The following is a 25219-nucleotide window of genomic DNA, read 5'->3' on the forward strand; positions in this document are numbered from 1 at the left end:
TGTCTTGGAATACCTCCTGAAGGACCTGCCTTGGGGGTCCCCCCCACTGCCTTGAAACTCTCTGGCTCTGTCAACCTGGCTGGAGTGCAGCAGCACGATCTCAGCTCACTGCAACCTCCGCTTCCTGGGTTCAAGTGATCCTTGTGTCTCAGCCTCCCAAAGTGCTAGGATTACAGATGTGAGCCACCTTGCAGCCTGTTCCTCTTATTTTCTGATTAGTGATTTGGCTGTGCTTTAATTCTTTTTTTTTGAGACGGAGTCTTGCTCTATGGCCCAGGCTGGAGTGCAATGGCACGATCTCAGCTCACTGCAACCTCTGCCTCCCGGGTTCAAGGGATTCTCCTGTCTCAGCCTCCTGAGTAGCTTGGGATTACAGGTGCCCGCCAACACACCCGGCTAATTTTTGTGTTTTTAGTAGAGATGGGGTTTCACCATGTTGGTCAGGCTGGTCTCGAACTCCTGACCTCGTGATCCACCCACCTCGGCCTCCCAAAGTGCTGGGATTACAGGCGTGAGCCATCGCGCCTGGCCGGCTGTGCTTTAATTCTGAGTACTATTCCAGTTTTCAAATAAAATGCTTGATTAGTAGGCTGTTTTTAAATGCTAGCTTATAGTATACTGAATATAGCCTAAAATATCAAAGAATCCTTTTTATGCCAATAGAAACAAAAACAAAACTTCCTAAAAAGGCTCGAGTTTTTATTATTAATATCAAATTACCATCACCTTTCTTCTAAACAAAGAATGCCTCATTAGGCTTCAGCTTTGCCTGTATGACTCATGAATTAACACACACGAACCAATCTAAATTACTCTTTAAGGGATGGAATGAAAAACGGGCACAATTGAATTTGTTTTTGTGGTATTGGATTCTAGTTCTATATTTGTCACCTTGGAGAACAACTCTTTTTTTTTTTTTTTTGAGACGGGATCTCACTCTCTAGCCCAGGTTGGAGTGCAGTGGCACAAATCTTGGCTCGCTGCAACCTCCACCTCCCGGGTTCAAGCAATTCCTCCTGCCTCAGCCTCCCGAGTAGCTGGAATTACAGGCACCCACCACCACGCCCAGCTGATTTTTGTATCTTTAGTAGAGATGGAGTTTTACCATGTTGGCCAGGCTGGTCTTGATCTCCTGACCTCAGGTGATCAGTCCGCCTCTGCCTCCCAAAGTGCTGGGATTACAGGTGTGAGCCACCGCACCTGGCCAAGAACAACTTTTTTAAAAGAAGTAGATTAAAATCTTCTAGATCTCTTCTAAATGTGCAATCCTAAGGTTTTCACTGGTAATATATGTTATTTGTATTTCTAAATATCTAATTTATGTGCATTTTTCAAATAGACATGAAGGACTTAATGTAAACTCTCATCTTTTGAAGGGGAGAAAAACCAGATCTTGTCAGTCTTTGCTAGTTAAAGCATTTCTTCTGTTATGCTGAAGTTCTTTATTACAGCAGGAACCAAATTGCTCTTTGTTGGGAAGTGGCTCTCTGCTTTAAAAAGAAAAACAACAGCCAAAGTGAAATAAAGGGCAATAAAAACTTTACTCCGGTTGTGAGTGTGGCTCTTAGCTTTTGTACTCTTCTGGTGGTGGTCCTAAAGCATTGTTTGTATACAGTTTTGTCATCATGGCCACATGATGAATATCTGAGCTGCTAAGCCCGCAGTATGCCCTTTAAAACTAGTCAGTCTGCAACACTGAAGTGAACAAAGGATTTGTATGCAGAATAGACAAAATACACCAAATAATAAGAAAAGACAATCAGTCTTGCAGGAAAATATGGAAAGAATAATGTACAGGAGTCTCATAGTAGAAACATAATTAATGTGTGAAAAACTGTTCAAGGTTACTGTCATTGTAAAAATACAAACAAAAGCAGTATGTTACCATTTTGTACCCTCAGACAAAAATGTTAAGTGACAACTTGTACTTTTGAAGATTCAGGGCAACTGGCACTCCCACACTTTGCTCCTGAGAGTGTTACTTGTTAAATCCATTGTGGTAAATTAATCCAATATTGATTTACAGTTAAAAAAATACATGTACCCTTTGACTTAGCAGTTCCACACTTGACCTGTATACTGTAGAAATAAGAGTACCTCTATATATGTATAATATTAAACTGACAAATGATTGACTAATAGCACATTTTCTCTATGAAAAGCTGGTTAAAAAACTTTGTTCAATGTAGACTATTCTGATAAAATTGAAAATTAGTTCAATTTTATGTATAAAAGTAGTGTTAAAAACTACATGTAGCATGCAGTAAATTTTTGTAAAGAAACAATTTCTAGAGTTATTGCTAAAAGTTAATATTCATTAATGATGCTTCTGGTTTTTAGACTGGGCATTTAGCTATGGAGACATTATTATCCCTTACTTCTAAACGAGCAGGAGACTGGTTTAAAGAAGAACTCCGGCTTTTGGGTGGTCTGGATCATATTGTAGATAAAGGTATGATATTTACATTTAGAATGTTTTTATATATTATTCAAAGCCTGAAGAAAATACTCCGTTGACACACTTCAAAAAATAATTGTATCAGTTTGGAAATGTCTATTATTATTATTTTTTAGTTGCATCCTGCAAATTTCTAACATTTAAAGAAGAAGCCGGCCGGGCGCGGTGGCTCACGCCTGTAATCCCAGCACTTTGGGAGGCCAAGGTGGGTGGATCACCTGAGGTCGGGAGTTGGAGACCAGCCTGACCAACATGGAGAAACCCCGTCTCTACTAAAAATACAAAACTAGCCAGGCGTGGTGGTGCATGCTTGTAATCCCAGCTGCTTGGGAGGCTGAGGCAGGAGAATTGCTTGAATGTGGGAGGTGGAGGTTGCAGTGAGCCCAGATTGTGCCATTGCACTCCAGCCTGGGCAACAAGAGCAAAACTCCGTCTCAAAAAAAAAAAAAAAAAAAAAGAAGAGGCCATTAACATTTTGATATTGGGGGATTATGGAAACAAAATAATTACAGAGTATGCATTTCAAAATCTCACAGTATGAAACCTAGAATAAAAAATGTTCAGAGAGGTTCCAGCATGTTCATAGCATGTGTGCAGATGGCTTCTAATGTTAGCTAAAAGTATTCTATTGGTAAGTATTGATGATAAATACTAACTTATGTTTGTTTCTTTTCACCTAGTAAAAGAATGTGTGGATCATTTAAGTAGAGATGAGGATGAAGAGAAACTGGTAGCCTCACTATGGGGAGCAGAGAGATGTTTACGAGTTTTAGAAAGTGTAAGTATGGATGACTATTTGGCAAAAATTATTCAGTCTTAATTGTGATTGTGTGTGTAAGAGAGAGACTGCCAAATATTTTATATACCCCTGGAGGTTCACTTCTGTTAATCCAGATAGAAATAGCAGTACATTTTTTGAGCAACCAGTTGTTAATAAACAAGCTAAATGAGTAGTTTTATATTTTAAGAGTACCTGTATTATTGCTGCAAATGAAATGTTAGGCTTGTTTGTTTATATATGCCAATCTTTTTAAAAGATTTTATTATTTTTATTGTTATTTTTTGAGCCAGAGTCTCACTCTGTCACCCAGGCTAGAGTGCAGTGACATGATCTTAGCTCGCTGCAACCTCTGCTTCCCGGGTTCAAGCAATTTCATGCCTCAGCCTCTTGAGTAGCTGGGATTATAGGCATGTGCCATCATGCCCTACTGATTTTTGTATTTTTAGTAGAGTCGGGGTTTCCCCATGTTGGCGAGGCTGGTCTCAAACTCCTAGTTTCGAGTGGTCTGCCGGCTTCAGCCTCCCAAAGTGTTGGGATTACAGGCATTACACCTTGCTGGGCCCCTCCAATCTTTATTGTTTTTTCCTTAATGTGAATTTCTACCTGACTACATTGTTGGTAGATAACAATAGTGAAATGCAATCAGGTTTTATTTTTAAATTGTTATTAGCATTTTGTTTATTTGACTTTTATTTGAGTCAGATTGTTTATAGGCATGGCCTGTCATAATATTTGGCTTTGGAGAATGATACTGTTGAACTGCAGCAAGTATATTTTGTTCTTTGACTCTTACGAAAGACTTAACCCAGTTCCGTGTAGATTAGAATTTATACTGCCAGCTAATTTCAGGATGCATAGGTTTGTTCACCAGGTTATTTTAAAAATAGTGTAGTATAAATTAAAAGCTCCTGGCATAGATTAAATTGTAATGTTCCATGTGTCTTCTAGAGTGCTTTGGGCACAGTAGATAACAGATATTTCTTTGTAAAAATGTGTTCTAAATGAATCTACTTATGAACTTTATGTTATTTGTAAGTTGAGGACTGCTCTATTCTGACATTCAGTGTGTTTGGCAATTCGTTACAGTGAATATGTAGTGTAGAATATGTTAATTATGAATGAATAATTATAACAGTGATGTCTTAATTTTTTCATAAAGCATTAGCTTTCTTATTTTACATCTGGAACCTGTAGGTTTTGAAATTATTCCCTTAGGTAACAAGGGCTGTTTCTTCCTCATCTTTGTATCTTTTACGCACCAGGCAGAATGTGGTGTTATATGAATGAATGAAAGTTTTGGATTGCCACAATTATTTCATATTCTTCCCTTTTAGGTAACTGTGCATAATCCTGAAAATCAAAGCTACTTGATAGCATATAAAGATTCCCAACTTATTGTTTCATCAGCTAAGTAAGTTTTTTGTTTATTAGTTAACAGCTAACATTGTTACTTATTTTAAACATTTGGATTGACCATAAATGAAAGAAATTTGGGTTAGCTTCCTCCATGAAATGCTCTGTTAAGTTCTATGAATCAGTTCACATTGTGTAACAAAAGTTTTAAGAGTACAGATTTTGGACACAAAATGACGGTGTGGATTCCAGCTTGATAATTTCAGCTGTATAACTTTTGTAATGTACAAATCAAGCTCTTTACAAGGGGGATAATAATAGTGGCTAACCCACCTAGGATTTTTATTACAATAAAATGAGTTAATTTGTATGTTTATAAGAAATATATACATAGTAGATATTTAAAAATATGTTTATATTAAAAATACGTATAAAATTTTTAAAATTGAAATGATTTTTAAAGTATCTTTTGTATCTTATTTGTGATACATATTAATGAGTTAAATTAGTTAATATGCAAAGCCTAGAACAGTACTTGGCATATAGTAAATACTAAGCATTTTTCCTCATTCTTGTTTTAAATGGACTTTTCTAGCCCTCTTCTTCTGCACTTTATTTAGACTTGTTTTTCTATATCTGTATGTAGCTTCTTCCATTCCACATTTATTTCTTCCCACATTTCATCACAATTAGGCTAATGCTGTCACCTCCGTGCAGGTAAAATTCCCAAGTATGTCTCCAGTCCTGGTTCCATCTTATTACAGCAACCTCTTCTTGATATCTCTGTCCTAGTTCTTGATATCTGCCCTAGTTCTCTGGCCTTTAGCCTATCCAGAACAATACCACATGGAGTTAACTTTCTCCAAATTGCTGCTTTGAAAAAATAATTTTAATTTCTCAAATCTCTGATTCCTTATTGTCTTTGGATATATGTACAACTTTCTTATTGAAGTCAGCCTTATCAAAGGCCCATTGCAGTCTTACTCTAGTTTATCTGTTTTTTTAACCTCTTATTTTGGAGGAATTCAAATATAAATAGTGTAATAAACTGTAATGTACACATTATCATGGCCAGTCTGGTTTCCATCTGTAACCTCATCCATTCCCTCTCCTGTATTATTTGAAACAGATCCAGATATTATTTCATCCATAAATACTTAAGTACATAATGCCTAGAAGAAAAGGACTCTTTTAAAAAATATAACCCCAGTGCCATTTTCATGCCACACATTATTAGTTGCTCGATATTTTATGTTTAGTCAATATTCTAATTTTCAGTAGTCTCAAATTTCTAGTCTCAATAGATTTTCTTAATCTGTAGGTTTTTAAAATCTCCTTTTTTTAATCTTGGATTTGTACATTTTGTGTCTTGCATTTGTATATTTTATTTTTCTTTATTTTATTTTATTTTTTTTTCTGAGCCCAGGCTGGAGTACAGTGGCATGATCTCAGCTCACTGCAGCCTCTGCCTTCTGGATTCACATGATTCTCCTGCCTCAGCCTTCCGAATAGCTGGGACAACAGGTGTGCGCCACCACGCTCGGCTAATTTTTATATTTTTAGCAGAGACGGGGTTTCACCATGTTGACCAGGCTGGTCTTGAACTCCTGACCTCAGGTGATCCACCCGCCTTGGCCTCCCAAAGTGTTGAGATTACAGACGTGAGCCACCGTGCCTGGCCTATTTTATATATATTTAGCACTCTCTCTCTTTTTTTTTTTTTTTTAAAAATAGATACAGGGTCTTGCTATGTTGTCCTGGCTGGTCTCAAACTCGTGGGCTTAAGTGATTCTCCTGCCTTGACCTCCCAAAATGTTGGGATTACAGGCATGAGCCACTGTGCGTTGCCTATATTTAGTGCTCTTACCGCATGCATTCTGGTTGTTTGCTACCATGTTTTTACCCTTCCTTACCAAAGATTATTGAAGTTAAATGTTTCTGATTTCATTTTCTTTTTTAAATTAAGAAAAATTGTTTATGTTGTTTCTGATTTTAAAATATCTCTTTTGTATACTTCATAACCTCTGACAACTACCTTGTAAGAGGAAGTATTTGATATGACAGATGCTCTTTTGTTGTGATTAGGAAATTCAGGCCAAATGTCTTGGAAGTGGCAGTAGAGGTCAGAACTGAGTGTTTGTAAAAGAGCACTTATCTCTAGGTTTTTAAGCTTTTCAGCGGAAACCATGATCAATTCGGAGATAGCATACAGAAAGATTAAATAACATATGTTGAACCTCCTTTTATCTTCAAAGCCGCAGTTTAGCCCAGTCTAAAAACAGTTGAGTTACCAGTGACAGTATGGTAATCCTGACCAGCATTCAATACCAGAAGAACAAATTATTTTAGGTTAGACATGAGGAACACCTTCCTGACCAAAGGGTTGTAAAATATTAAGAACTTTTACAGAATTTCCTCAGTATGTTTTAAAAGATAACTAGGCATAGATTAGATATGGTTTAAGAATTTTGTGTGATATAATGCGTGAAGAATCAACTGACAGAGCGAGCTTGATTTGTATTAAACTTAAAAGTCGTGGACTTGGTGATTTAAATAGTGTCTTTAGAAATACTAGACCCATTTAGGGATTATATTTCCTTGTTATTTTGGGTAGTATCTTGAGAATCCTTAGATGTAGCTCATCCCCTTGGAAAACTGTCAAGGAGACATGTCAATTTGAATGAACTTAAATTAAAAAATAATGATTTGTACTGTCACGTTGGTAGTGAAGATAATAAAAATAATGATTTGCTCTAATGCGTATGAAATATTTAATACTTGTCTTTACATTAACATTTGTTATGTAGTAATAACATTTACTACCTCAGAAGTGTCCAACATTAGCTGTTAACCATTTGCCCTGTTTGAGAAAGGTTGTGGTCTGTCTCTTATATTGGAGAGATCGGTAACATGTGAGACAATTTGGAAATAAAGAGATTACTAGTGGTAAATATAAATAGTACAGATATAAACTTCTGCCATGAGTTTTTAATTTTAACATTCCTTGAATAAGTTTTTTAAGGTATCAGGTTTTTCCAAAATAAAGTGAAATTTCATCCGATAGCCTTTAGGTTCAAGTAAATAGAAATTTGCTGTGTACCTATTATTATTTACTATAATAGTCTATATTTTATTTCCTTTTAAGAGCATTACAGCATTGTGAAGAACTGATTCAGCAGTACAACCGCGCTGAGGACAGCATATGCTTAGTTGGCAGTAAGCCTCTGCCTCACCAGAATGTAACTAACCATGTAGGCAAAGCAGTGGAGGACTGCATGAGGGCCATCATTGGGGTGTTGCTTAATTTGACTAATGATAATGGTAAGATTTTTTCCATTTTTTTCTCATTGAAAGATGTATATTGCATGTGAAAACAAGTTATTTTTCTTTGTTTCTCCTTTTCTTGGGGTAGTGATTTTTTTAGTTGTCATAATGTACTTGACTTACTCATGTGTAGGTTTAAATTGCTTTTAAGAGTTGATATTTTTAGAAGCTTACTAGCTTGACCCGGAAGTATCAATAGTATGTTTCAATAGAGGAATGACTGTACAATTCTAAGTTAATATCCATGTTAATAAATCTCCATTATTAGTGTTCTAAGGAAGAATCAGTAACCATTTTCCTGTATCCATTTCTTATTTCAGAGTGGGGCAGCACCAAAACAGGAGAGCAGGACGGTCTCATAGGCACAGCGCTGAACTGTGTGCTTCAGGTTCCAAAGTACCTACCTCAGGAGCAGAGATTTGATATTCGAGTGCTGGTAAGTGGAAATGACTTTTTCAGAAATGAGTATCATATCTAATAAGGTGTGCCAAATGTTAACCTTAGTTTGGGTTTAAGAACCAACCCTTTAATATATTGTGGGTTTTTTTCATGAATTTCCTTATGAACTTACTGTTTTTTTTTGTTTGTTCATTTGTTTGTTTGTTTGTTTTTTTTTTGGAGATGGAGTCTACAGTGGCAACATCTTGGCTCACTGCAACCTCCGCCTCCCTGGTTCAAGCAGTTCTCCTGCCTCAGCCTTCCAAGTGCTGGGACTGTAGGCGTGTGCCACCACGCCTGGCTAATTTTTGTATTTTTAGTAGAGACGGGGTTTTGCCATGTTGGCCAGGCTGGTCTCAAACTCCTGGCCTCAAGTGATCTGCCCGCCTCAGCCTCCCAAAGTGGTGGGATTACAGGTATGAGCCATTGCGTCTGGCTGAATGTACTTCTTATTGTGCAAAAGAAAGCCATGAAAGACCCTATGTAAAAATAAAAAGTACAAACACTAAAATTGGCAATTAAAAATAAAAGGAATGATTCTTTGGGAAAGTCGGTGGCTTTTTGTTTTGTTTTGTTTTTTGTTCTTTTTTTGTTTGTTTTTGAGATGGAGTCTCACTCACTCTCTTGCCCAGGCTGGAGTGCAGTGGCACAGTCTCGGCTCACTGCAACCTCCGTCTCCTGGGTTCAAGCGATTCTTCTGCCTCAGCTTCCCAATTAGGTGGGATTACAGGCATCTGACAACACACCTGGCTTGTTTTTGTATTTTTAGTAGAGATGGGGTTTCCCCATGTTTGTCAGGTTGGTCTCGAGCTCCTGGCCTCAAGTGATCCACCCACCTTGGCCTCCCAAAGTGCTGGGATCACAGGCATGAGCCCTGTGCCTGGCCTTTTTTCTTTTTTTTTTTTTCCTGCTTTTTTTTTTCTTTTTTTCTTTTTGGCCTTTCATACTTACTGGTTTTTAGCCATTTTGTAGGGTAGAGCACTGATATTCAGCTTTTTAGTTGCCAATAAAAATTGTGTATATTGTGTTCATTTGTTTTAAGTACTCATCTCTGATAATATATGTCTTTTAAAATTTTTGAAGGGCTTAGGTCTGCTGATAAATCTAGTGGAGTATAGTGCTCGGAATCGGCACTGTCTTGTCAACATGGAAACATCGTGTTCTTTTGATTCTTCCATCTGTAGTGGAGAAGGGGATGATAGTTTAAGGATAGCTGGACAAGTTCATGCTGTCCAGGCTTTAGTGCAGGTAAGCAACCACTTTAAAAACAAACTCATAACTGCAGTTTGTTGGATTTGTCCAATTTCTTTTATCAATTGCACCTTTTACCTCCTTTTCTTGCCCATCCACTGCTGGCCCTCTCTGCCCCTCCCCCGGCCTTTTTAGTTAGAACTCCTGAAGCATGTCTCTGCTGGGGTAGAAAGGGACTGTTTTACACCTGACCAATTTTTAAATATTCACAGCGTCTAGGGTGAAAGCTTATTTTAAACCAGAATTTGTAACCAATTAAAAATGTGGTATAGGCTGGGCGCGGTGGCTCACGCCTATAATCCTAGCACTTTGGGAGGCTGAGGCAGGTGGAACACTTGAGGTCAGGAGTTCAAGACCAGCCTGACCAATATGGTGAAACCTCATCTCTACTAAAAATACAAAAATTAGCCAGGCATGGTGGCATGCACCTGTAATCCCAGCTACTCAGGAGGCTGAGAGGCAGGGGAATCGCTTGAACTGAGGAGGTGGAAGTTGCGGTGAGCCGAGGTGGCATGTCAGTGCACTCCAGCCTGGACAACAGAGCAAGACTCTGTCTCAAAAAAAAAAAAAAAAAGGTGGTCTAATTTCTCTGTAGATCAGTAAGAGGTACACTGCTTAGAATGCATTCTTACTTTATTTTGCTGATTTTTTTTCAACTGTTATAATCACTCCTTAAGCATTGTTACCAAAAAGCAGAGACAAAGGCACATTTGTTTTATTAATGAAATTGGGTACAGTGGCTCACGCCTGTAATCCCAGCACTTTGGGAGACTGAGGTGGGGAGGATCACTTGAGCCCAGGAGTTCAAGATCAGCCTGGGCAACATAGTGAGCTCCCATCTCTGTTTAAAAAAAAAAAAAAAAAAAAAAAAGTCAAGAATCCAGGCCTATCCCATCCACTTCGTGTCCTCTAGTATTTATTTACTTGTCTGATCTGTGTCCAGAACTTTGACCTTATGGACCACAGAAAACTGGAAGTCCTTTGTCACCTGTTCCCTTACCCAGTCTGGAAAGTGACAAAGTAGCCGAGCATGGGAAATTGTGAATGAGAATGTTTCTTTGAGCCATTTAAAGTCATTTTTCATTATCCTCTTTTGTTCTTCTGTATTATGTGTGATTTAATGTTGACTATAGATAAGAGGTAGTTAATACCTAGGCTTTTCTTCTTAGACTCAGAATACTTGGTCTTGACTAGCCTTGACGTTTTAGTTTATTTAAAATACAAAATTAAATGGGAAACTAGTGATAGATTATCATTACTTATCAGTAACAGTAATAGTAAATGGTAGTAGTAATTTACTAACAATAATTGATAATAGACTGCTTTTAGTCTCCAGATACCATTTAGAGATTTCATTTAATGCAAAAAACATTTAAAAATATTTGGCACCTACCGCTTTGATCCCATTGACAACGTTTATTTTTCTGCTAAATGAAGCATTTCTTAGCCAGGCAAGGTAGCTCACACCTATAATCCCAGCACTTTGGGAGGCCAAGGTGGGTGGATTGTTTGAGCTCAGGAGTTTGAGACCAGCATGGGCAACATAGTGAGATCCTGTCTGTACAAAAATTAAGACAGTTGATCGAGTGTGGTGGTGCATGCTCATAGTACCAGCTACTCGGGAGGCTGAAGTGAGAGGATTGCTTGCACCCAGGAGTTTGAAGTTGTCGTGAGCCATGATTACAGTACTGTGCTCCAGCCTGGGCAACAGAGTGAGACCCTGTCTCAAAAACGTTTAAAAAAAGTATTCTTTTTTTCTGTTCAGTAGACTTGTTTTTAAACTTTATTTCAAAATAGTTATAGACTCACAGGAAGTTACAAAAATAGTACAAAGAATCCCTCCCATTTACCCTTTACCTAACTTCCTCAAATGGTGACATCTTATATAACTGTAGTACTATAGCAAAACCAAGAAATTGAGATTAGTACATTACTGTTAACTGCACTTTAGACCTTACTCAGTTTCACCATTTTCATCTGCATTCATTTATGTTTGTGTGTAACATATGTACCTCTGTTCAGTTTTATTACATGTATAGATTCATGTACTCACCACTACATTGAGGTATAGAACCGTCACCATAAAAGAATTCCCTTGTGCTGCTCACTGTACAGCCTACCTGCCCTCCCTGTCTCCTAGGTACCACCAACCTGTTTTCTATCTTTTTCCATCTCTTGTTTTATTTTTTTCTATCATTCTAGTCTCTTTCTTTTAAAAATTGACTTTTCTTCAAATGGAACCTAGAAATGAATAGAAACTTACTGTCAGTCGCCTCAGGAGTTGTGTTTGAAGGCACAGATGATAGATCTGCATTATTCACATAACAGGGGTTCATTTGCAGAAGCCTCCCCCACACCCTCGGAGATCCCTGTTTGTGAGTTGTTTCAGGGATAGTCTCAAATTTTCCTACTGTGTTTAATTGACCTGGGAATATCACTTCCAGTATTCTTCTTTTGCACTTAGTGTTATAGAAGCCTCTTGTCCTTCAGGGTATCATCCTATATCTTCTCTGGCTTTCGTTTATCTGCTATGGTTTATGGTTTGTCATTTTTAAATCAGTTTAAAGTTTTTGTTTTTCGATTGTAATACCTTTTGGGTGATGGGTTCTGTTACTCATTTTAGAAAATTGTGCTGCCTTGTACTCACATCAGTTATCTTAAAGTGTCAAGAAATGGCTCTTAATTCTGTTATTCAAAGATAGAGTGGAAAAATCCATGTTCAGATTTATATCCTTTATGCTACTGATAACGTTGGCGTGAATCCAGTAATTTTCAAATTACGTATCTTTTTGATAATGTTGTATAAATGGAATCTTACAGGTAGTTCTGATTACTGACATGAACTTTCCTCTTTCTAGCTGTTCTTTTCTTACCTATTTATGGATCTGTTTATTTTTTAAAAACCAAACATATGCACATACATAGTGGGGGAAGAAAAAAGTCAGATCCAGAAAGGTTTAAACTCCACAAATCTATTTCCTAAAACATTACCATTTGTAATAGTTTTGTGTTTGTCCTGAGAAATTAGTGTTTATGCATATATCAAAATAAATGTGCAGGCCAGACATGGTGGCTCATGCCTGTAATCTGTAATCCCAACACTTGGGGAAGCTGAGGCAGGCAGATTGCTTGAGCCCAGGAGTTTGAGCCTGGCCTGGGCAACATGGCAAAATTATGTCTCTACTAAAAATTAAAAAATTAGCCAGGTGTGGTGGCATGTGCCTGTAGTCCCAGCTATTTGGGAGGCTGAGGTGGGAGAATCACTTGAGCCCAGGAAGTCGAGGCTGCAGTGAGCCATGATCCTGCCACTGCACTCCAGCCTGGGCAGTGGGACTGAGACCCTGTCCAAAAAGTAAATAAAAAAAGTGCAATGTGTTTTATATAAATGGACTCTTACTGTACATAGTGTTTAGTCTGTACCCACTCTTTGCTTAATGTGTCTTCCTGAGCACTTCATGTCAACACGTAGGTTCATCACATTCTTTGTAATGACTGCAAACTAGTAGCTTTTTGATTTATATATACATACATACAGGGTCTCACTCTTTTGCCCAGGCTGAAGTACAATGGTCCAGTCACAGCTCACTACAGCCTTTACCTCCCAGGCTCAGGTGATGATCCTTTCACCTCAGCCTCCCAAGTAGCTGGAACTACAGGCACATGCCACCACGTTTGGCTAAGTTTCGTATTTGTAGAGCTGAGGTCTCAAACTCTTGCACTCAAGTGATCCTCCTGCCTTGTCTCCTAAAGTGCTAAGATCACAGGCGTGAGCCACCATGCCCTGCCTTAGTACTTTATTTAACCAAACCTCTACTGATACACTTTTGGATGGTTTTCTGTTTTTTTAAGTTTTATTTTGTTACAAAAATTACAGAAATAAATACCCTAGCATCTAAATCTTAGGCCATACTTTTCTTTTTTTAAAATTTTTTTGGAGACAGAGTCTTCCTCTGTCATCCAGGCTGGAGTGCAGTGGCACCATCTCAGCTTACTGCAACCCCTGACTCCCAGGTTCCAGTGATTCTCCTGCCTCAGCCTCCCAAGTAGCTGGGATTACAAGCATGCGCCACCACGCCCGGCTAATTTTTGTATTTTTAGTAGAGGTGGTTTCACTGTGTTCGCTGGGCTGGTCGCAAACTCCTGACCTAAAGTGATCTGCCTGCCTCAGCCTCCCAAAGTGCTAGGATTTACAGGCATGAGCCACCCTGCATGGCCAGGCCATACTTTTCAAAGTATGTCTGTGGGCATAATTTTCTGGTTTAGGAATTGTTGTGTCAGAATATATTGTACTGTATTTAAAGTTGATATGCCTAACTCCTCCCACCCTCATCACCAAACACATATTTCCTGTGCCCTCAATTTATACTTCCCCCTAAAACTTTTTTTTATAAGAGTCCCCATTCTTTCATACTCTTGCCAAGATTTTTGCCAGTCTAACAGGTTCTAACATTTCCTTAAATGGCATTTTGTGTATGTCCAGAAACAGTAGTGGTTCATTCTTTTTATTTTTCCAAAGCCCTTGCTGTGTTTAGCTTCCTTTTTTGGCCTTTTCAAAAGCAGTAATCCTTGGAGTTGTGTCTTCAGAGTAACCCGTAAGCCCCAACAACTCAGTTCTTTCTGGAGTCATAAGTAGGAGTCCATCATTCTCTTCTAACACATTTTTATCTCAGGGCTTGAAAATCATTGGGAAATCCAAAGAGCTTTTGTTGTTTATATGTGCTTTATCTATCTATATTTACTGAATTAGAAATTAAAACTGGGAGACATTACCTTAGCTGTTAGAGCAGTGACATAATCACATGGCATGTAGATTCCAAAACTCCACTGTACACTCAGTGAAAGAAGAAACAAGTCAGCAGACCCCTTAGTAGTATTATGAGTGTAATTTTGACCTCCTTTACTCCCTGATAGGGTCTTAAGGATCCATAGGGATTCTTAGACCAATTTTGAGAATTGCTGTTCTCTATAAAGGTTAATTTTTATTTTCTGAAAGATATTATTTTATATAATCTCTCTTTGAAGTTTATATACCACTCTTCTGTATACTCAACAAATCTTTGGGGTCTACTTGGCATTTGATTTTCAGGCAATTCTTTCTAGTAACTTGGAGCATTTCCCAAATTGTGTCAGTATTTTCTGTGTGTCAGTACTATACCAGCATAGGGAAAATAAAGTAAGTGAAGGCAAGGAATTTAGCATATTCCCTTTTGACTTAAGAATTTTCCAATTTTGTATTTTTTTGCTTGAATTTCTTGTATTATGCAAATTAAGGGAAATTATTGAGACTCATTCTTGCAAGCAACGTGCATCATTATTAGATGACTTCATTGAATCTTAGCAGCATTTATACTTTTGTTTTGGCTTTCAGTAGAGTGTAGAGCAAAAGCTTTTACTTATACTCACCTCTTTTTATCACATAACCATCTTAGAGTTAGTGATAGATTTAAAAGCAACTATAACTTTATATTTGCATATATGCATATTGATTGGCGATCTCTTTTTAATGATCTTCAAAAATAATTTTTATCAGCTATTCCTTGAGCGAGAGCGGGCAGCCCAGCTAGCAGAAAGTAAAACAGATGAGTTGATCAAAGATGCTCCCACCACTCAGCATGATAAGAGTGGAGAGTGGCAAGAAACAAGTGGAGAAATACAGTGGGTGTCAACTGAAAAGACTGATGGTACAGAAGAGAAACATAAGAAGGAGGAGGAGGATGAAGAACTTGACCTCAATAAAGGTATATTTACTTTGAATGGTGTATTTAAATTGAAGATAATGGTTTGATTTTTTTTCTTCAAACTATTTTAATTCGCAGATTGTGTTAATCTGGCTGTTGCTTGAGGACTTCTCTAGTTCAATCCAGACAAGCTTTGATACTTAAGTGCTTGTGGTAGTTCTCCCACAGTGAGGAAGGTGCATGCCAGTGACAGGCATGCTAGTGACGGGAAAGATCCAGTTAAGTCACTCTTCCTTCCAGGGCCCTCCTTTCCTTTACTCATCTGTGAAGAGACATATAGGAGACATAATAGGATTTTTTCAGTTTTCAGTTTTTGAGATTGTTTTTTCAGCTTCACTTTAAACTTGAAGATCTATTGTCAGATTACAGTAATAGTTCTCAAAGTGTAAGTACTAGATGGTAAACACAGTAAGAAATATACTGTAGGCTGGTGGCTCACACCTGTGAGCCCAGCACTTTGGGAGGCTGAAGCAGGAGGATTACTTGAGGCTAGGAGTTTGAGACAACAATCTAGCAAGACCCCATCCCTACAAAAAATATAAAAAATTAGCTTGGCATGGTGGCACAAGCCTGTAGTCCTAGGTGCTTGGGAGGCTGAGGTGGGAGGATTGCTTGAGCTGAGGAATTCAAAGTTACAGTGAGCTATGATTGTGCCACTGCACTCCACCCTGGGTGACAGAGTGAGACCCTTTCTCATTAAAAAAAAAAAAAAAGATACTAGAGTTAATATCTTCGCCAGTCATACATTATTGAGTATCTACTGTTGTCAGAATTTGTGATACAACTTTTGTCATTTATACAAGTTCTTCAAAATAGCCATTTGTAACTTCGTATCACTAAGGTTATGAATTTAAGTTCAGTCCGCCCTCCATACATGTGGGTTCCACATCCACAGAGTTAGCCAACCACAAATCAAAAATATTTGAGGAAGAAAAAATAATACAGGTTAATAAATAATATAGTATAACAGCTATTTACATAACATTTACATTTTATTAGGTATCATAAGTAAACTAGAAATGATTTACAGTATGCCAGAGGATGTGTGTGACTTATATGCAAATACTGCACCCTTTCCTGTCAGAGATTTGAGCCTCCTCCAGTTTTGGTATCGGAGGGTGCTGGCATCCTGGAACCAATCCCCCCTCGGATGCAGAGGGACGACCATAATGTTCAGCTTCACATCAGTAGGAAGCAAGCCGCAGCAACATCTCATTCTGAGCCTTTTCTCCTGTTACTCCCACTCTTCCCCAAATCTGATACCATTAGTTTTAATATTGTAATACTTTTCTTTTCCTTTTTCTCAGTTACTAGGTTTTGATGCTTTTCTTTTTTTTTTGGTGTAATAACATTTTTGGTTTTTTAGCAGTCTTTTAAAAAGTTACAGCTTTGTTGAGATAGAATTCACAGACTGTACAATTCATCCTTTAAAAGTGAGTAATTCAGTAGTTTTTCATGTATTCACAAGGTTGTGAATCACCACTAACTCCAAATATTGTTTTTATCACCACTAAAGGAACCCCATACCCATTAGCAGCCATCACCCCTATTTTCCCCTCCTCCTTGGGCACTGGCAACCACTAATCTACTTTCTGTGTCTGGATTTGCCTGTTTTGGACATTCCATTTAAAAAGGAGTCATACAATATGTTGCCTTTTTATGACTGGCTTCTTTCAGCCAGCAGAATGTTTTCAAAGTTCATCCGTGATACAGTATTTGTTAATACTGTATTCCTTAAACAAATAATATTCCATAATATTGTTATACCATAGTTTATTTGTTTACTGATGGACATTTGAGTGGTTTCTGCTTTTTAGCTTTTTGAACAGTTATCTACAAGTTTTTTTGTAGACATATATTTTCATTTTTTTTTGGATTTATACCTAGGAGTTGGAATTGTTGGATTGTATGTAACTGTGTGTTTTAACATTCTAAGAAAATGCCAAATTGTTTTCCAGTGTGGCTGCACTATTTTACATTCCCATCAGCAATGTATGAAGGTTCCAAGTTACTTGTATTGTAAAAGAAAATTTTTAGTCATCCTAGTGGGCGTGACATGATATCTCATTGTGGTTTGATTTGCAGTTCCCTGGTGATTAATGATGCTGACCATCTTTTCATGAGCTCATTGGCCATTTGTGTATCTTGTTTGAAGAAATCTCTGAGTCTTCTGCCCAGTTTTTTGGGTTGTTTTTGTTGTTTTTGAGACAGAGTCTTGCTCTGTCACCCAGGCTGGAGAGCAGTGGCACGATCAGGGCTTACTGCAGCCTTGACTTCCCAGGCTCAAGCAATCCTCCCACCTCAGCCTTGCAAGTAGCTGGGAGCTACAGGCGTGCACCACCACACCCATTTAAGGTTTTTGAATTTTAGTGGAGAGGAGGTCTCACTATGTTGCCCAGGCTGGTCTCAAACTCCTGAGCTCAAGTGATCCTTCCACCTCAGCCTTCCAAAGTGCTGAGGAATTACAGGTGTGAGCCACCACGCCTGGCCCTTTGCCCAGTTTTAATTGGGTTGTTTTTGTTGTTGAGTTGTAAGAATGTTTTTTATATGTTCTGGATACTTGACCCTTATCAAGTTCATGATTTGCAAATATATTCTCTCATTCTGTGGATTATCTTTTCAGTTTGTTAATTGTGTCCTTTGCAACACAGAAATTTTAACTAAAAGTTTTATGGTTTCAGCTCTTCTTTTGGATCCCTATTTCATTTTGATTTAATTTTTGTTAATCTGTGGATATCCAGTTGTCCTAGCATCATTTGTTGATTTGTAGCAGTTTTGAAGTAAAGATAACTAACAGAATGGTTGGTTTTGTGAGGTTTGTGTTAATTAATATACTGTTACAATTCTTTACTTCAACTCTCTCAGCCCTTCAGCATGCCGGCAAACACATGGAGGATTGCATTGTGGCCTCCTACACAGCACTACTTCTTGGGTGTCTCTGCCAGGAAAGTCCAGTAAGTACATAGTTCAGTGATGTTTTATGTATCTTTGAACGATTCCAATGTAACAACTTCATACCTTTACATGTTTCACTTATTTATTTCTTCAGTGTTTCCCCCTTAATGTCCAACTTATTCCACAAAGGCTATTGGCTGATTATAGCGTTGTTTAAACTGTTTGTTTCCTATGAAGGAAAAATGGCAAGAAAATGTGTTAACATTTCCAGTAGTTTTTTTTTTTTTTTTTTTTGAGGCGGAGTCTCGTTCTGTCACCCAGGCTGGAGTGCAGTGGTGCGATCTCAGCTCACTGCAAGCTCCGCCTCCCTGGTTCCCGCCATTCTCCTGCCTCAGTCTCCCAAGTAGCTGGGACTACAGGCACCTGCCACTGCACCCGGCTAACTTTTTTTTGTATTTTTTGGTAGAGACAGGGTTTTATCATGTTAGCCAGGATGGTCTCAATCTCCTGACCTCGTGATCCGCCCGCCTTGGCTCCCAAAGTGCTAGGATTACAGGTGTGAGCCACCGCGCCTGGCCATTTCCAGTAGTTTTATTTAAATTACCTAAATAGTTTTAAAGTAAAAACTTTAGTACAATCTGTATTGGAAAGGGAATGTGTAGCATTTTTTACATGCTAATCCTTTCCAATATAGGTTTTACTAAGTAAGGCCTGGAGTGGAGTAAATTAAATTGATTTTCACTTTTTTAAAAGTGAAATAAAGTTGATCTTTATGGCTTTGTTAGAAAGGATGTGCCTATCAGAGTTAGGCTGTTAAAGATGTAAGAAAAAGCAGTTCTGGAAAACAAGCTAGTCAGTGCTTTAATCTCATGAAAAAGGAATTATATACATGAAATAAAATTAAAAATCAAAATAGTATATAATATTAAAAACTTTAAAATGCTTGTTGAGCTTTTTAAGGTACATCCCAAAGGTCAGAATACTAATGAACAAGCTCTTGTGGCCGGGCGTGGTGGCTCATGCCTGTAATCTCAGCACTTTGGGAGGCCGAGATGGGCAGATCACTTGAGGTTAGGAGTTCAAGACCAGCCTTGCCAACATGGCAGAACCATGTCTCTACTAAAACTATAAAAATTTGCTAGGCGTGGTGGTGCACGCCTCTAATCTCAGCTACTCGGGAGGCTGAGCCGCAAGAATTGAATCGCTTGAATCCTGGAGGCGGAGTTTGCAGTGAGCCAAGATCGTGCCACTGCACTTCAGCCTGGGCTTCAGAGTGAGACTGTTTCAAAAAAAAGAAGAAAAGAAAAAGCTCTTGTTTGATGGATGAATCTGTTCACATGCCTTTGGTTGGAGTAAAAGAAGGGATAGTATGAAACCTGTACTCATCTGGCTTAAACAAGATGGCAGAGTCTAATTTGAGTGATGTCAGTGCCTCACTGAGGACATCAGAGACTCAGATCATTTCTGTCTTTATTATTTTTCTGTATTTTTTTGTAGAGACAGGGTTTCACCATGTTGTCCTGGCCGGTCTCGAACTCCTGGGCTCAAGTGATCCTCCTGCCTCGACCTCTCAAAGTGTTGGCATTATAGGTGTGAGCCACAGTGCCCACCCTATTTCTCTCTTTAAACTGCTGTCCTCCACATTTTGTCCTCTGCTAGCCCTTATGGTCCCATGCTGACTTACAGCTAGGTGTCTCATCAAATTAAATAGTGCCTAGCAGTAATAGGGCCTCTTCCTCTATAGTTCTTTTTTTTTTTTTTTTCCATGGGTACATTGGCTGGAAATACATATTTTTTAGGACGACTGTTTATTTCCCCTGTGGGACCCCATGCCACTCTCACCCCTCACCAGGTAGCATTGGTCACATCTTGGCTAGCATTGGGTCACAATGCTTTTGTCTGAACCAGTCACTGGCCGGCAACATGGGATTACTGTGAGTGGATTAGATCATCAGGATTCACTTAGGAGAAATACAAATGTCTAGACAATCAGGCTGAGTCAGCCTGAAAGTGGAAGGTTGTGACTATGGGGATAGTCTGCTGGCTTGGGAAAAACAAATATGAGGGGTAAAACTGTCGAAGAAGGGGACGGCAGAATCATTGTGAGTGTTCTCTTTCAGATAGGGGGTTGGGTATAGGTGGATTATTTTTAAGTGTAAAGTCCATTTGTAAAGCCAGATTTTGAAATGGAAGGCAGATTGTTTTCTAGGAGCAAGGACATTGAGGGAACAAGAAAGAGTGGAGACCTATAGGAGGGGGGCGTTAGTTTCAGCAGGAAGCAGGGGCCATCTCTTTTTGAAGCTGGAGGACTGGAAGAACAGAGTTAATGATAAATGAATGGCTTCATTTGAGCAGGAACTCATGCTGGCTCCGTGTACTTGGGCCCATCTACCCACCCACGTTTCCTTACTTTTGTCATCTAATTCTTTGTACTGCCTTTTTTTTTTTTCACTTTCTGTATCTAAGTCCTGTGTGTTTTTCTGAATCCATCTTGTCCATCTCTTCCATACTTACATTTTAACTAACCTAAATACACCAGCCCACTCTGTGTGGCCCCTCTGGGTACCACCAATTTCAGGATCAAGACCAAAGTTCTCATCGTGGCTCTGGAGGCCCTGCAAGATCTTTATATCCCTTTTTCTTATTTCCAGTGACAAGATTTTAGGAGCAAATCAGAAACCCATCACACACAGGAAAGGAGGAAGAGGCAGGCCTCAAATAATAGCAATGAAAAAAGGCCAGGCGCGGTGGCTCTCGCCTGTAATCCCAGCACTTTGGGAGGCCAAGGTGGGCAGATCACAAGGTCAGGAGATCAAGACCATCCTGGCTAACACGGTGAAACGGTGAAACCCCGTCTCTACTAAAAATACAAAAAAAAATTAGCTGGGCGTGGTGGTGGGCACCTGTAGTCCCAGCTGCTTGGGAGGCTGAGGCAGCAGAATGGCGTGAACTTGGGAGGCGGAGCTTGCAGTGAGTGGAGATCGCGCCACTGCACTCCAGCCTGGGCAACAGAGTGAGACTCTGTCTCAAAAAAAAAAAATGCAATGAAAATAATTCTTAAATTTAAATATTTTTAGATACTCTGTTTTGTACACACTATAGGTTTAGTCATATTTCAGTCATGTTCTTTCTTACATAATCGTTCTTGAAATTGTGTTATTACCACATATGATTTATCTTGGGCCATCTTTCCCATGCTAATTCCTATTTGTGTTTGCCTGGATCTATCTTGTCTCTAAAAAGAGAATGTTCTTAAGTTGTGGGCAATGTTGTGAATTCATAGAGCCCCAGATTTATTTGTTGCCTTGGAGATTATTATGATTAACACCAAAAAGCTAGCGGATACCACAAAATGTAAAGGAAGTTTGGTTGCCTAATGTGTAAGTGAAAGAGATAGACAAGAAAGCATGTGGTTGTTGCAGTAAATGCTGCTTTGTGGTCTGATCCCGTTTTCACTTGCCCTCCTTGACTTCTCACTTTGCAGCTGGTGCATTGCAGTGGTCAGTCTCCTCACTGCTCTTCCTGCTTTGTTGCCCCTCCATTCCTGGGACATTGCACATTGCCACTGGAGCTAACTTACTTCAGAGCACTTGCTGATCACGTAGCTCCTTGCCCGGTCTTCCTTGGCTCACAGCCAGTAAGGGGACTAGTGAGTGTTTAGTGTCGCAAGACCCTGGACTTAAGACTGCTCCAATTTCCAAACCTACTGGGCACTTTTAAAATTTTTCAAATAGGCCATGCTGTATCACGCCTTTTCTTTTTGTACCTGCTATATTCTGTTAAAAAATGCTGTCACTGTCCCTCCCATTGCCTCAGAAACGCTGTATGTCATGTTCTGTAGTGTGTTGATAGAGAAGGATTTGATTTGGATTAATGAGGGGCTTTCATCCAAAATATAGGAGCTAATCATATATTCTCTATTATAGAGGTGTACTTTCTACTGAGCAGTTCTCCAGAGACACCTTAGCCACTATTTTGCCCACCACTGTGGTAGCTTTTGGTGGGAGGATCAGTTTGAATGTGTGTAACTGATATCTTCAGCACATGAGTACTTTAGCAGTGTTTTGATTAGATCTTTTCTGAAGCTGTATTCATCTCATTATTTTGCTGCTTTCTAATTTTGCGAATACCCTGGCATGGGAATAGGAAAAAGGGGGTGGGTAGTGGCAAATTTCTGAAGAGAAATATGTCATCTCTCCTTTTTTGCCCCCGCTAACAAAAGTCAAATTGGGAGCTTTTGTGTGTTTTATTGTTGTTTTTTGGTTGGTTTTGTTTAACCCTTTACCTTGTGTCCCCAAACTTGGGACAGTATACTTTCTTTTGCCCCTTACTACAGGTGAACCTTCCTAAAAGATTTTTTCTTTTTATTCTTCCTAAAACATTTAAAGCATTCTTTAATGTAATGAAATAGTTTTTTAAGCAGGTTGTGTAATGTTTTCCATATAACAGGTTGGTTTATATATAGTTTGGCTGCTGCTTGCTAATAATGAAGGGTTTTCTCTCCTGATATTGTCTGAGAATCTATCATAGATGAGGTTAGATTGCCTTTGGAAAGATGCTTCTAGTTAATTCCTGTCCTATATAATTAGTTGAATTCATCTGTGAAGGATGTGAATTTTTCTTTAATCTTTTTATTTCATGAGCAGCTTTGTGAGTACATTCTCAAGTCTAAAGTCCTCACCCTCTTCTCCTATTCCCCCAGGGCCCCCAGTGAAACACACACATACATTAAACCGTGCAGTTTGTTATTTCAGGCCTTTTTCTTTGCATTTATGAAAGTAGGTTGGCATGCTGCCTCACACCTGTAATTCCAGCACTTTGGGAGTCCAAGGTGCATGGATCACTTGAGCCCAGGAGCTCGAGACCAGCCTGGCCAACATGATGAAACCATGTCTCTTCTAAAAATACAAAAATTAGCCAGGCGTGGTGGCACGTGCCTGTAATCCCAGCTACCCGGCAGGCTGAGGTATGGGAATCACTTGAAACCAGGAGGTGGAGGTTGCAGTGAGCTGAGATTGCACCACTGCACTCCAGCCTGGGTGACAGAGTGACTGTTTCATTAAAAAAAAAAAAAAAAAAAAAAGTAAATGTGTACACAAATATTTCTTTGTAGCTTTTGCCAACTTTACCTTTCTCCTTTCTTTCTGAGGGTTAGGTAGGAAATCACATGCAGAGTGAGTGTGGAAAGAGAATAAATAACCACGTGTTCCAAGGATCTTAAAAATTTGCACCAAGATGTGTATCAAAACCAACAACATTGTACGAGGTGCAATCTCATGTTTTCTGCCAGCTGACCAATATTTCTTGCTCTGTTTCCTCAGATCAATGTAACCACTGTGCGGGAATATCTGCCAGAAGGAGACTTTTCAATAATGACAGAGATGCTCAAAAAATTTTTGAGCTTTATGAATCTCACTGTAAGTAGCTTTTATTACAGCTTATGTGATTTTAAATTTATAATACATTGACAGTAGACGTAAAAATACTATGGCCATAGTAAGTGGGAGCAAAAAGGGATTTTCTTTTAATTTTAATAATTGTGTTCTGTTTCTTCAAGGTAATCATTGCATGTTATGGCAAATAACTTTATCAAACCCACAATTTAATCTCGGTGTACTTTGATTTGTAGTGTTCAGTTTAGTAAATCTAGAGGTAAACTTTTATTTATGCTTCTTAATGTCTGTTAAATATTAACTGTTACTTCCTTTCCCCTTCACCCCGCTTTCAGTGTGCTGTTGGAACAACTGGCCAGAAATCTATCTCTAGAGTGATTGAATATTTGGAACATTGCTAGCTGCTTTACCTTTGCTTCAGGTGCTCGGTAATGCTGGAGCTATCCTTAGACAAAGAAAAGTCAAGTCATGAAAGAAGTCCTTGAAGATATACCAAGAACATTCATCAGTATCATTCGTGTTTGGATTTTTAAGGCCACCTGATTTCTTCATCATGCATTCGGCATTTGCTAAATGACAGTTACTACATCAATCTGCAACTATCAAAAATGAGGGAAAAGGTTCAGGCTGTTAACAATTCCATGCAGTATTTAAATACATTTACTTTGGCAGAGTTTATACCCTCCCCTTGTTTTCTTGCTTTATTCTGGGCAAGTTTGGAGGGGAAAATTTGTGCTGCTGTTAGTGCAACTGCTGTGTATGTTGAGCCACTGTTGTCGTGCCAGCCAGGTGCAAAGGCAGCTTAGCTACCGAGGTAGCGAATGTTCTGAGGACATTCTAGACAACAGCTTAGTTCCTTTTTCAGGCTCATTTGCTTTTGCTTTTTTGTTGAATGATTCCAATCGTAAATAAAGCTTTTAATAATTTTGTGAATTTTTTGGTTGTTGTTCCCTGAACTACTGTCTGTATTTAAAATTAGATGGAATCCAAAGATACACGGGATTAATAGTATATTTTTTTATTCTTGATTAGGTTTGGGTTATTGAAATATTTTTTACTTTTGAGACCACAACCATATTCAATATCATACCATAATGTGTCATAGCTATAGACACAAGAAGAACAACAGTTTGAGGGAATATTATATAAGATGATGTGCCCTGTTAAAGGAGGAGGCAAAATAGTCAAACCCAGGGTAGTTTACACTTAATGCTAGGGAGGCTCTTGAAACATTATTAGATTTTGAGGAAAGACTCTCTAGATATATTTTCTAATGTTCAGTACAATAAATATAAGGAAGCTAAAACACCAATGTGGAATCCATGTTTCCAGATAACATGTATACTCTTCTATAGAGTGACAGGATCAATTGCATAAGCGCAAAGCCTTAAATTGCTGGTTTAGAGAAGACCCTTTTTTTCATTCAGATTCTTTGTTTGTAGAGCAGTTATTTGAAAAACAGTTATGGAACACGAAACATTTTATAGGTTTAATATCATAACATTGCAAATTTTTCTTGTATTATTGTTCAGACCACTGGTTATACTTTTTTTTCCTTTTTTATTGATTGGGCCTGAATACAGGCTTT

General features: G+C 38.6%; 1 protein-coding gene and 1 long non-coding RNA gene across 4 annotated transcripts in view; both read left to right on the top strand.

Annotated features, from left to right (window-relative positions):
- WAPL (WAPL cohesin release factor) overlaps nt 1–24564 on the top strand; it is an 86489-nt gene extending 61925 nt beyond the window's left edge. For all 3 annotated transcript variants that reach the window (XM_002820733.6, XM_009245401.4, XM_002820734.6), the window contains exons 10-19: nt 2341–2452; nt 3139–3236; nt 4574–4650; nt 7738–7913; nt 8237–8352; nt 9438–9602; nt 15136–15343; nt 18209–18297; nt 23560–23655; nt 23967–24564. In XM_002820733.6, coding sequence (XP_002820779.3) covers nt 2341–2452; nt 3139–3236; nt 4574–4650; nt 7738–7913; nt 8237–8352; nt 9438–9602; nt 15136–15343; nt 18209–18297; nt 23560–23655; nt 23967–24032 — 1203 coding nt within the window. In that variant the 3' untranslated portion in view covers nt 24033–24564. The remainder of the gene's footprint in view (nt 1–2340; nt 2453–3138; nt 3237–4573; nt 4651–7737; nt 7914–8236; nt 8353–9437; nt 9603–15135; nt 15344–18208; nt 18298–23559; nt 23656–23966) is intronic.
- Nucleotides 18304–23326, top strand: LOC134762045 (uncharacterized). Its single transcript, XR_010141529.1, has 2 exons — nt 18304–20340; nt 20890–23326. It is a non-coding gene; the product is annotated as an uncharacterized LOC134762045 (long non-coding RNA).
- Nucleotides 24565–25219: the final 655 nt, after the last annotated feature.

This window comes from Pongo abelii, chromosome 8 (assembly GCF_028885655.2).
Source record: "Pongo abelii isolate AG06213 chromosome 8, NHGRI_mPonAbe1-v2.0_pri, whole genome shotgun sequence".
Classification (NCBI taxonomy): Eukaryota; Metazoa; Chordata; class Mammalia; order Primates; family Hominidae; genus Pongo; species Pongo abelii.